The sequence below is a fragment of the Trachurus trachurus genome, assembly GCF_905171665.1.
Source record: "Trachurus trachurus genome assembly, chromosome: 18".
Lineage (NCBI taxonomy): Eukaryota > Metazoa > Chordata > Actinopteri > Carangiformes > Carangidae > Trachurus > Trachurus trachurus.
In genome coordinates this window covers 28,820,959-28,834,724 of record NC_139909.1, presented here as the reverse complement: position 1 = coordinate 28,834,724, position 13,766 = coordinate 28,820,959, and the positions used below count along the sequence as shown (strand labels likewise).

Genomic DNA, 13,766 nt, shown 5'->3' with positions numbered 1-13,766 from the left:
CAGTCAAATTACACTAGCATAATGTTTTGTTGTTTATTTTCATTTATTTATTTATTTGTTTATTATTTTTTGTAATTTATTTACTAAACAGCCTTTTATCCAGGACCAGGTCAGATGTGTCAAGTTTCTAAACTGTTCAAACGCTTGATGTAATAGCAAGCTAATGTTAGCTTAGTTGGTTATGTGTTAGCTAATAGCCACCTCCATCTTAGAGCTAGTGTGTGCAGTGCAACCTGGTTTAGTGCTTCTACACTGAATCAACAATTACATTAAAGTTAGGTTATATTCAAGCTCATGAAATATAACCAAGGATAACAAAAAGAGTGGCAACAATATTGTATTTCACAGACATAACAAGTAACATTTGCCGTCACCTCCTCCTCCATCTTGCCAGGTGACTGTGCTGTGAGTATACAGGTCACACTTTGGTCCTGCTCGAAAAACAGCTCTTCAAACCACAGTTTGGCTTGGGAATATCCTGCAGTGCATTTGTGATGGAAAAACACAGTGGCGCAGTATGGTTTGACATGGCGCAGCTAAAGCATGCTATATCATGCTTGAAGAAGATTATCTTTTTATGTGTGTATCACTGTGCTGAGAGAAGCAGGGCAGACAGGGGCCACTGTGCTGAGACACTGGTGATGTGATGACACACACACACACACACACAAGAAAAAAAAAAAAACCTTCCGAAACGCCAGCCATAAAGTAGACTAATGTGTCCAGAGTGGCTTAAAAAAAAGCAAGGCAGACAGCAAAAACAGTGCAGAGACCCTTATCCATCATGGCAAACAGGCAGCACAACAACTTTACACCATCTGTGGGACATGGCTCTGCCTTGACACCATGGTAGCTGGAGCTTTCCTCAAAGACAGAGACAGAAAATGCTGTGTCATCCTACGGGGCAATGGGACGGGATGATAAAAACAACTTTTCAATGTCATCTTCCACAACTTGGTGAAACATTTGTTACTGGATGTAATTTAGTAATGCGTCATTTGAAAGGTACAAACCCACTGAGGATTACTCATCATCTCAGCAGTTTACTTACTATAATTATAGCTTCTGATGATCACCATATTTTTTCTGGTGGAGACCAAAACAGGGCAACAAGGGACATGGATATGGGACTCCAAATGAATTCTAATAAGAAACTTTACAAGCAGATATATCATTTATTTAATTCCCCAATTTAGGCTGTGGCACTTCTCTGGCAGTACAGAAATCTACCATTTGAAAGTTTGACAGCAGCATCTTTGTTACTTAAAGTTTGTTACTTTGAAGAACCTCGTTAGGTTGATTCACTCCTACAGTAAATGTATGGCAAGATATTTAAACTTCTAATGTGTAAACACGCCAGGAAGGATTGTATCAAAGCTTTATAATCATCATTGTCCCTGAGGCCCCACATTATCTGAAAGCAGCCAGGCATACGCTAGATAAACTGACTCAAACACACATAACACGCGCGCGCAATATGAATATTCATCGACAGCGTGTTGACACCAAGATAACACCAGGTCAGGTCTGTCAGATTGTCTCCTGGCCTTTTCGCGCCGACAACAGTGTTCTTCAGATAATGATGGAGACACAACAGAATTACCTGTTTGATTTTAACCCTGCCTGACATAACCTTTCAGCATAATGGGAGGTGCTTACCTTGCAGGCTCAGACACTCAGGCCCCTGGGTTGGGTGTTCACAACCTTAAGTGCTTTTAATGAGGTTTCAAAATATCAAAGGGGGAGGCAAGACAACTTGAATTGCACTGGAACACCGGCTAGAATACAGAGTACCCACTAAAAGTTGCTCAGTTCATTAAAGAGCAAGAAACAGGAAGTAAAGTTAAGGTAAACTGAGCTGGAACTGAGTACCATACAGCTGTTGAGAACATCATACTCTTGTTAGAAACAATAGATATCTGAGTGATCAGAGTGCTCTTACTTGATGTTGTCCAGGCAACCGGAGTCTGGTTTCAAGATGGCCGTGTGATGGAACATCTTGTAGAGAGCGATGCCCAAGAATATTACATTGAGCTGTGAAAGACAGAGAGAGAGAAGAGAGAATGACAGAATGAAGCTTGTATGTTTCCTGTTTCGCTTCTATTCATTTTAAATCAGGGCACTTTGTCGCACAAAGCTGGGGATGCTGCAGCCGGACTCGGTTTCCCACTTTGCCAAACAGAGCGCAAAATCCTATGAAACCACTACGGTGGTACAACGGACTAAACAGGGAAGGGTGGAACAGGACAGCTGCATACTTGTATGAGGGAGCCTTTCCATCTGACTTCCTCATATTCACACTTAAAGGCAGCCACAGAGAATGACTGTAACACTGCTGTTTTCTTTTGCTGTTATTACATCTGGGGGGAAAAAAACACTTGTGTGTGTGTTTTGCTTGAGGAACTTAACTATAACTATGTTGTTTCCATCCAGTGGATATTTCTCTTACAAAAGTAGGAACAGGGAACACAACTCAAAAACAAACTCAAAGAAGTTGTGTCAGGCACGTCTCAGAGAGTTGAACTTTTGCACCATTTGCCAAACATACTGTAATTAGTCAGGGAAAAAAATGGACTCATGTTAGACTGTTGGATATTTAAAAAAAAACTTACATTAAACAGACTCAGTCTGGCGTATCTCATTATTTCCTTTTTCCCTGCGAGTCCATATTCATAAAAGTATACAATGAGTCGAATCTGGTCGCGGCACAAGAGGATTTTTCAGAATGACTCCTCAAAAATGACAGCAATTAGTAAGCTTTTCCTCACTTGTCAGATATTTTCTTTTCACAAGTGACATTCACCTAATATGAGGTGATATGATTTTTTTGAAAAACCCTGCAAAAGCTCACTTTCCTGAACTGCACCATCACCAATCTCCCAGCCGCAGAGTTGGATGTGAGCTCTAACCGTCTTTCCAGCATAGATACACTTGTTTGTTCATCTAAAAGTGAAAGGAGTGAGTCATGATGTGCACACAGATGTATTGTGAGTAATTACTCCTAAAACTAGAGCGTGAAAGTGTATTATGCATGTTTGGATTTGGCAACCAGATTGTAGCCGTATAGCAAGAGAGAGATGTATTAAAAATTGCTGGAGAAAAAAAGACATTTTGTGGGTTTTTTGAAGTGAATAATCCCATTGGATGAGCATATTGTCACTTGTTTTTTTTTTGTCAGGGATATTCATAAGTTGATTTACTTGTTTCCAAATGTGTGTAATGATGGCTGACTGGTGTCTTGGAGAATTAGGAGCACATCTCTGGTGGCAGTGTAATCTTTACGGCTTGGCTTTAGCTGAAATGCTTAATGAACAGCAGTCTGACATTAGATTTAAAGCAGTTGGATCAATAAATGAGCTATTTTATTAGAAAATTAGGCCTGTCCTAGTTGGGAACGACACCAAAAGTGTGTGTGTGTGTGTGTGTGTGTGTCCTCCTTGCATAATGCTTGTGTATCTGCACCCAGGGCTCTGTGTGTCTGTGTGTGTGTAAGGAGGAGATGGGAAAAGGTAGTAGAGTACAAGTTGGAACGGGAACAGAATCAATCATAATCGCAGTGCGGATTACTCCAACACTGCATACTGAGCAGAGTTCATTCCCCGACTCTGTCTCTGGCTCCCCCACCACCCACCCACCCCACTCTGCTTCCTCCCCCCAAAATTGTCTCAGCCGGTGACTGCAGCGGGGCGACAAACTGCAATACATTCTCTACACCCCTCATTCGTTTTTCTGGACGGCTCTGTGCCTGCCGGTGGCATATATGCTCAACAGGGCAGAGAGGAGGAGGAGGGAGGATGGGAGCCGGAATAAAAAAAATGTAAAAAAGGGTTCTCGGCGGACCATTTAAACGACGACCCCCAGGCTAAGTAGGGTTAATGAGCAGACAGGGGGGTGGGACACGCTTACCATAATTATCAAGGTTGCTGGTCCTATGAAACTCCAAATGAAGTAGGTGTCCAGGCGAAGCCAGCAACTGCAATGACAGAGACAGAGTGAGAGGAGAGAGGGGGGGGGGGTGAAGTGAGAGAGAGGGGATGGTCAATATGAATGGAGAAAGTGAGGAAAGAGGGGGAGAGAAGAAATATTTGAGGTTATAGCTTCATATCCAGCTCAGGGGATATACATCAGGAGGGAGAGGCTGGAGTGACACAGAGGAATAGACACTTCAAAACACAGTTCGTAGCGAGGGGGTTGAAATATTATAAGAATTTGGAGGAGAGAGAGGTCTCTCAGTGCCAACGGCAGCCAGCAGTGACGGACTTTCACAGGCAAAACAGGTGGAATATTCAAAGTAAAACAGCAAACAGAGAAGGGAAGTAGCTAAAACAGAGAAAGATGGCAGACAGTAACTGAACCTCAGTTAAATTCTTTTTCGATTTTTATGGCTGAAGCGTAAAATTATGACCGCAGATGATTATTTATGGATGACTCAATTAGTTCTCAATTGAATTCTAACTGTATGACTCTAAAGGAATTGGATTGACCTTGACCCAGACAGACTTGACCACACACAGTCCTTAAGCGCTCAACAAAGTGTCTCACACGTCCCCCGTTAACTGCAACTGCTGTAATTACGTCAATAATGAAATAACGCTGCTCCTCTGACCTCGTACTTCATATCAAAAATAGTACACATGGTCAGATCTCCTCCACCAGCTAAATTAAATACAGGCCAGAAGCAACAGGGCCGGTGGATAGGCCACAGTGCCTCCCTTTTGAAATGGAAAAGTAAAAGAAGAAAAAAAAACTTGATACATGACCTGTTGTTGAATTATTAATCTTTTAATCTCCGCTACTGCAGCAGATACACGCCTCCATTTTTGGCCACTGGAAAATTACAGTTCATACAGGCGTGTTGTCAGTCAGAAGAGGCCAGAGAGGGGAAATGGAAGTGGCAGAGAATAACTGTAATTCCACTGCATTTTCAGGCAAACTGAGGTGCATGAGGAGGCTTCAATGGCCTTTAAACACAGACTCTGGTTGAAAAAAAGACACAAATGTAAAAAAAAAAAAGAGTAAATTATACATGTCTCAGTCTGCTTTAAAATAGGTGTCTTTTGTCCGTAAACCTTGTCTGATTCAATGCAGACGATGTGAGAGCGAAACAAAGCTAACCATGATATGATGATTGCTATTTTTGGTCCCACTCCCTCGGAGGAAAAACAAAATGAGGCGTCTTCGTTATTCACAGCCATATAGCCCCAAACCAATTCAACATCCAGGCGGAAAAAAAAACAAAAACTCAACCGCCGTGGACAAGTTTGTACATCTTTCACTTTTTTGTCGGCAAAGAACTGGCAGACAAAACAAGAGAGAATACTGTATAAGAAGTGACAGGACCAAAATTGACTGTTCCTTTGCTGTTCCAGCGACTTGATACGTCTCCCCCTCACTGATATCAATGGATGAGAGGAGGCAACACAGAAAAACACATATGGACGCACAAAGAAGTGAACAAGCGCAAACAAAAGCTGAAGAACACGCACAGAACTCTGGCAGCTCATCAAAGCGCTCGCTCCGAACGGCGCTGTTATAAATTATGCTGAAGGTTCTATTGTTCGTTTTTTGCCTTCTTCTTCTTCAGATCATAGAAAGATTTAAAGACATGGTGGGCGGCAGGAGCTGCGGGCTGTCATTTTTTTTCTTCTTGTGCCTTCTCTACCTCCCTTTCTCCACTTGAGTCATGGTTGCATTTGGCTTCTGGAGCACATTGAGTTTTATTTCAACTCGTGCTGTGATACTTTTTTTTTTTTTTTCCCTTTTGCACAATTCCTTTAGTGACCGAGCAATAGAAGACATTAACATGTGCCGGACGCAACACTAGCCAGGCTTGTGCCAGCCCTTTGAGCCGAGTTCAGCTCCCTCATCCGTGGCACCAATCTGACACAGGATGGGCTTTGACCAAAGGCAACTTTATCTGCAAGGACATCTCTGCAGCAGAGATAGTCATTTCACTGGTGCGATGGTGAGCTGGTGACCGAGCCAGCCAGCAAGGGAAAGGAAAGTGAAATATTCAGGCCTAGGAGATGACTGACAGCTTTCTGCTTGGGTCTCAAGTCCTGAGGCAAAGTTTGCCCTTAAACATCTGTATGTTGGTGTGCTGCTCTGGTTAAAGGCACCCTGGAGTTTATACCACCAGTGGCTCCTTGGTTTCCCTCCTCCTCCAGATCTATTCAACTTTAACAAAGTAACTATCACTAAATGATTGTGGGAGGAGATATGGTAAGACTTATGGCCTGGCATTTATCTTTTTTCAAATAGGACATTATAGTATACAAACAAATCATAAAATTAATGTTTTAAAAGTAGGAGATGCTTCCCAGACCCTTATCATCAGAAGTTATATAAATAAATATATATATATATATATATATATATATATATATATATATATATATATATATATATATATATATATATATATATATATATATATATATATATATATATAATACATACACACATTTTTTTTTTTAATCCATTGTTAAAGTGTTACAATGAGCCCCCAACAGCAACAAGGTTGAAGCCACAGGATATGATAAGAGCTTGCACAACAAAGAGCGTTATGCTAGCTAGCAGATAGTCCAATCAGATTACAGCCCAGAACATCCAGCCTGTAAACATGTAGCATGTAAACACAACAAGGTTCAATATGATACAAAAAAAAAAAAAAAAAGGCCTTGCAGATGTTGGAACTGAATTCACGTATGTATGTTTAGCCGCTCAAGGACACACATGCTGAACGTAAACATGAGTGTTTGTTTGTGAGTAAGCTCCACACTGGACCTTTAACAGAACCCTTGTAACAGAATCACTGTAACATCAACTAGATTACTGAAACTCAAAATGTAATTCCAGTTCCTAAGCCTACACATGGCTGATGTATTGCTTTCATTAAAACCGGACCAGTTACACTGAATCACATGCTTATTTTGCTGACAATTAAAGCTGTCCCACCGGACCACGGGCCAGTGCAGTGCCTTGCTCAAGGGCACCTTCTGTAATTACTAAGAGCGACTGAGATGAGATCCTTCTTTACTTCTTTCCTGGGACCACATATTATTATTTGATCTCTGACTTTGAAGAGGTGACTTCACAAGCTAGCTGACCTTCAGGCTGCTGCGGCCTGCTTTTTTTTTCTTCTTCTTTTTGTTATGTGCTCAGTTATTATGAGTCACTGGACGCTGCTTCATCTATTGCACCAGGGTCACTTTTTCACCGAAAACTTGTTGGATATTTCTGCTCAAAATAAGGCCACGCCGCTGTCCCTGAATCAATTTGCGGCCAAGGAGGTGGGGGCTGCGTGCCCTCCCCCCACGCTCTGCTATTCACCACGTGTCACGCCTTGTCCCTTCCCTCATCCTTCAATGGCTGCGTATAATTGTTCCACCGGTGGCAGGCTTTAATTATTCACATGATGCCAAGGCTCAGGCGGTGGCAGCTATCACCTCATCCATCACCAAGAACTATTGCTCCGCCAATCTACAAATGCACTGTCTACCAGTTGCGTGTGTGTGGACGTGGGTGTGTGCACGCGTGTGTGTGTGTGCCGTATATGATAAACATCTCGGAAACAAACTGCTGATGCTGGTCTTCATTATTTTCAAATGGGTTTCAAATTAACAGAGAGGAATGGTGGGTGATCCTCTGCTCGGCATTACACTGCTTTATAGACCACTTTGTATTAAAGAGGAAAGAGGCTGGAGGATTATTCCTTATTGGAGGCTGCTGCTCCCCGTTTCTGTTTCTTGCTAATCTCTCGTCTTTTTCCGTGTCTTCCGTTCTCCATCTCCCTGTTCAACATACTCCCACCTCCTTCCTTCTAAACCCCTCCATCCGCGCGCTGTAATTTGTGCATCCTAAAAAATGCTGAAGACATTAACCACAATGGGCTGACATTCATCCCGCAATACTATCTCCTGAAGTTAGCATTTTTCACTGTCAAAACAATGTCAATTCAGCAGCGGGGGAAATGTACGCAGCTTGAGTAACCGTTCTGCTTCATTAAAAGTTGATGATGAGCGATAGCTATTGAAGCATCATCTGCAACATTGTTAAAGCCCCTCGAACCAACACAAACAGTTGTCAAGTTGTTAGCAGGGTGTCTGCGGTTGTAGATACACACAGAGAGACAAGGTTAAGTGAAGAAAGGCCTTTTTTTGTTTGTTTTTCTCCACTTAATCCAAGTAGATCACTTGTCCACTCAATAACTAGATTCTCCACTGTTTTCTAAATACTCTGGGAGAGTTGTTTTGGTGTCTTGATGAAGTGAATCAGGTAGACACTATACTGTAGCTCAGGGTTGCTGTACGTTCACACCAAAAGCGTCATTATGGTCTGCAGACGCTCTGGTGGCTGGCATCTCGCCGCCTGCCAGCTCCAGCGGCCGGCGGCCAAAAGGGGCGGGACAGATGTGTCCATTCAGGCTCCCTCAATCTCTCCTGCTGTGAGAATCCTGGTCTGCAATTGGCTGCTGCTTCGGCTGCGACGCTCCTCATTACATAAAATAGTTCTCTCAACTTCAATTTGACGCTCTGGACGCTCGCCGCTGCTGATGCTCCAACGCCAACGTCCGTTGACAGTTTGGGTGTGAACGTACTGTACCATTAGGATCATGAGGTGCTTGAATGTCCTTGACCGTCAAATTGCTGTATACAGGGTTCCTACACGTTTTAAAATTCCAAATTCCAAACTTTTTCCAGACCCTTATTTGCAGACTTCTCTGTCCAAAAAATTCAAATAATTTGTGACATTTGAGTAAATAGATGTGTATCATAAAATTAAATCATGCAATTAATCATTTGTTTCCATTATTCTGATTTTGTATGCCATTATGTCACCAAATCATTTCCAGGAGATTGTAGCTAGGTACAATAGCGCATACAAAATAATTAACCCAAATAACTTCAGATAAGGTCAAACCCAGATAAGTATTCAGATAAATACATTTCCATATAATAGTTGCCATTTTCCATACTTTTCCAAACCTGGAAATGTATAAAATCAAATTCCATACTTTTCCATACTTGTGTAGGAACCCTGTGTGTAATACAGCATGTGTGACAGGAAACAAAAAATTCCCTTTGGTCTTAAACATCTGTACATTTTTATAAAGAACAATTAATATCGCTCGCTTTCTGAGTGACAACACACAGATCAAAAAGATACTGATAACAATCAATGCAGCAGTGGTAGATATCCCATATCGGGTCCCTTAGAATGGAAGAAGCTGCAAAATCACTGGATCCTACACTTCCCATCATGCAGTTTGCATGTATTTCTACACCCACATCTTTCCAGTCCTGTGCCCCCATGCGCCTCCAGAGATACAAAAGACATTATACAACTGCTTTCACAGGCTTTGTAGCTATGCCTCATGACTAGCAAATGAATCTCAATGTGTAAAATCAGCGTAGTTGTCCTTTAATATTAAATACTTCCCTGAAAGGATCTGTTGGTTAAGTGAACTAATGCGCTTTTCAAAGAAGCCGTCCACGTACTCCTCAGTAATGCATGGGTTTGAATTCTACTGGCGCAAAAAATTGAGTGTTAAATAAAAGATTTTCTAAAACGAATTGTCTAGAAAAGCTGCCGCCATGGCAACATTCAAGTTTAACACGCAGACTGGAAATGTCAGCCCCCCCCTGCAGCACTGGGACAGATTGGGAAGTCTAATGTACTCACACTTGGTCGGTGCCGTAACTGCGGTAGTCCACCGCGGCCGACACGGCCACGATTAGCGCGGGGACGCCGTAGCCCACCAGGTAGAAGTAGCGGCGGCGAGAGTGCTCGCTCTCGAACACCTCCACCAGCATGATGTAGAGCTGCACACCCTCCAGGAACATCCACGTGAACGCCGCCAGGAAGAAGAAGTGGAGCAGGGCGGCAAAGACGGCGCAGGCGATCTGGGAAAAGAGTTTTATGGGCAGACAGAGGGAATGAGGGAGATAAAGAGGCAGAGGGGAGAAAGACTTGAAATATGAGCATTAACTGCCCAAACATATTTCAATCCAATCCCTTTTGGGCATTTAACTCATTTTCTGTAGGATTAAATGCCTTGCTAAAGGGCATAATATGACAGGCAAACGTGTGTCATCCAAGTGCCTATAACCACGCAGCATTTCCTGACCCCTCCATGTTTGTGTCTTCCCAACAATTAGCATCGCTAAGCTTTGTTTGGCTGAAGTGATTGGATGTTTGCCTGCAGTGACTGGCAAGAAGAAGAAGCTGCAGCTAGCGGGGTCCATGTGGTCTTGTTTGTTTGCTTGCTAAGCTGGCATGGATGAAAGAGAGAGTTATGAATGAAGAAGTGAAGTCAACAGCCCAGGAGCCGTTTGGAGCTGGGTGCCGTCGTACGCCGCGGCCAGGTGCAAGCTCACAATGTAGTTACACTTCCTCCTCCTCCTCCTCCGACACCAGCAGCACGCCACCGCACGCTTCTTCCCTTAACAATAACGACGCCCGCACAATACTCACATACTGTAGATCGATCTAATTATTGGCACAGTTGAACATAAGTGGCGTATTTTGTCACCGAAATGGATTCAATTAAATAACTAAAAAGGTTGAGTGGACATTAATTGCGGTCCAGGAGAGTGATCTTGGAAGCCGGGGCTGTGAATCACACCCCATAAAATGTTATGGAAGGGAAAAGGTGTGGGGCCAAAGTATTACCTATAACTTCACAGGGAAGTGGCCGTGCTGCTAAACTGTGGGCCTGTGAGTTTTGGTTGAGATACTTGGAGTGATATTTGAAGGGCAGAATATAGATTTGTTTTGATAGCATGAGGTTGGATGGAAGGACAGATCACTCTTCTTCACTGAACCGTGTGGGATAATATGATACATATGATGACAATAAATAAATAACTCAAATTATTAAAAAGACTGTTAGCTATAAGATGTATTCCAGTGCTTGACCCCATTATAAATTTATAGGCACGGAGATCATTTTATACCGTGCACAGACAGTACTTTAACAGTGACTCACCCTCCTTTCCTTTTTTTTTTTTCTTCTTCTCCCCCCTCGGAGAGCAAAACTAACTGTGTACTCTGCCTCATTAGCAAGCGAAGATGGCATGATTGCAAGAAGCTGTAGGTGGAATAAAGCGCCTCTGCCATCCCTGCATACATGTAATGACTGCACATTTTGTCTACAGCATGGCTGCAGAGCACACACACGCACACTTGACAATGACTGAACAGTGACAGCAGGAGAGGAGCACTCCACACTGGAGTTACCCAACCAGAAGAAGCTTTAATGGATTAAACAGCTTCATATAGATAAATCTCAAGTGTATACAAATTGGAAAAATGCACCGGGAGTGTACGTATGTGAGGTGCAAGAGTCATTTAGATATGAGTTGGGTCATTGTATGTGTGAGTACGTTTGAGTGCGTTAACCGAGGAAGAGAGTGTTTGTAAAATAAAGAGATTCAAGTCTTTTCATTCAGACATGAGGAATCAAAAAAAAAAAAAGTTCAGGGCCACTGGCACTCACTGGGAACTACCACTCGCAGCAATGTGTGACACCAGAGGTTACGTCTTTTCAAGAAAAAAAAAAAATCAAAGTAAGAAAACTGAACATTTTTCACTGGAGATTAATACGAAGCTTCCAGGGAGCATGTCTAGCAGCCCCTGGGGAGTATGTACTAGGGCCCGACCGATTTATCGGCGAGCCGATTAAATTGGCCGATTATAGCCCGTTTGAAACTAATCGGTAATCGGCCAAAACTCGGCGATTGTCGCCGATATTTTCAGGAATAAAATGCAGGGAATAAAACTTGGTTTTAATTTGAAAAGATTCCCCCGCACCGGCGCCGACCTCATGACAAACTCCATCCACTACCACCTCAGTCACAGCACACAGCAGAGTGACTGATCTGTCTCAAAACCAGTGTTGCCACTGGCTTTCTGTTTACCTTTTTTTTTTTTTTTTTTTTTACCGCGGTCGGGTTGTGAATTAATTAATTAATGCTCGTCTCCGGCCGTGTTGGGTCCGAGATTCAACAAGCCGGTCGGGGTCGGGTTTTACCGTTATATACCGGCACGGCAGTATGCTCATTTATCACCAATAAACACAGTAGATGAGGGAGGGAGTGACTGAGCTGAGGCTGTGTGACGGGTGGGGCGGGGGGTCCGCGGCGTGGAGCGGTGCGGGACTCTGACTGCAGCGGGGACTATGATGTCTCTGCTCCGTGACACTGCTGTGAGACTGACCGCCGGTGAGCGCTTTGACACGGTGCCGGGCACGGCAGCAACCGCTGATCGCTTTTGATTGAAGAGAGCGAGAGCGAGAGCGAGAGAGAGAGAGAGAGAGAGAGAGAGAGACGCCGTGCCGTGTAAAAAAAACAACAACAAAAAAGTATCACGTGTCATGACTTCCTGTATTTGGCCCTTCAAAATAAAAGCCCATATTGATTTTGACTTCATTTTGACAAGACAGGGCTTCAAATGTTTTTTTTTTTCATGCAACCAATCGACCAATGAAATTTTAGTCGGCTAATGATTTTTTGGTCGACCAGGCAGCCCTAATTTATATATTATATAATATATATAGATATATTATTATAGTAATACAATTTTAAAACTTAATTAAAAAAAATAATAATAATCGGCCGATTAATCGGTTATCGGGTTTTTTCCCCCCTAATAATCGTAATCGGCATCGGCCCCAAAAAATCCATATCGGTCGGGCCCTAGTATGTACATATGAAAAGATTTTCAACAAATTTAATGATTCAAGAGTTTTTTTTTTCTTTTCTTTTTCTGCAGGCTACAAAGAAAGAGTTACTTATTTGTTTTGTACTGTATTAAGACGTCAATGCACCTCTTGCTGGATTATATAATATAAATACCGACTTCCAGTTGTTGTATATGTTTCTGCCAAACAATATGGACGTCAACATTTTACACTTTTAAAATCACTGCATTTTTGCCACCTTCAGCTCTGTAAGATAACCCAATTACCCAATGGCACAGATTTCAAACCAACATCTGAGACTTCAAATTAACTTTGATCCTTTAGCAAGAAAGCCTAAAGGAGTATTTCCAAACTATTCCTTTCATTGCATTCACCAAAGACGTTGTGTTTTCCCTCAGTGGCTTATTATTTTTCAGTAGGAGAATTGATTTGTGAACATGGGTGAGGTGAAAAGAATCATTTACTATGAATGTGAATTGAATTTCCTCTAAAGATTGGTGCATGACTTCTGAAACTGACCTTGGTTTAGGTCTCTGCTCTCTAAATGACCCTTTACTTCTTTTTTCTTTTACCTCTACATGCACATACACTTTATGTCAACTGATGCCTTTATCAATAAATTCTTCCATCACTAATATTTTCATGGCTAAGCTACAAAGCCACGGTGACACGACTTACCGGCTGGTCTCCCCGGTTGATGCCCACCAGGAACAGGGACTCGGCGATGAACAGGCTGATGCACAGGTTCTTGTGGATGGTGTTGCGGTCGCTCTGGAGGCCGCGGAAGAAGCAGAAGGTGAAGAGGCTGATGAGCAGACAGACCAGGGACAGGAGGATCCCCACCCAGGTGATGACATCCAGCAGCATGTCGTGGAAGGGGCCCGTGTTCTGAGAGAAGACCAAAACACCCACTTCACTGTCGGTTCGCATTATAGCAGAAAAATACATACTTTGACAGAATAAGTATACACATTTATATATAATTGTATCCACAATCACATCTGTAAAACGAAAACACACCAATGTTCATAAAATGAAATCACCGTTGTGTCTACGGGACATC

At 42.6% G+C, this 13,766-nt stretch overlaps 1 protein-coding gene across 1 annotated transcript in view; it reads right to left on the bottom strand.

The window, feature by feature from the left end:
• The window catches only part of LOC311002080 (adhesion G protein-coupled receptor L3), a 224,850-nt gene that overhangs the window by 17,490 nt on the left and 193,594 nt on the right, over positions 1–13,766 (bottom strand). The window contains exons 16-19 of the mRNA XM_083993299.1: positions 13,382–13,591; positions 9,685–9,905; positions 3,907–3,973; positions 1,943–2,034 (exon numbers count right to left, since the gene is read on the bottom strand). Coding sequence (XP_083849425.1) covers positions 1,943–2,034; positions 3,907–3,973; positions 9,685–9,905; positions 13,382–13,591 — 590 coding nt within the window. The remainder of the gene's footprint in view (positions 1–1,942; positions 2,035–3,906; positions 3,974–9,684; positions 9,906–13,381; positions 13,592–13,766) is intronic.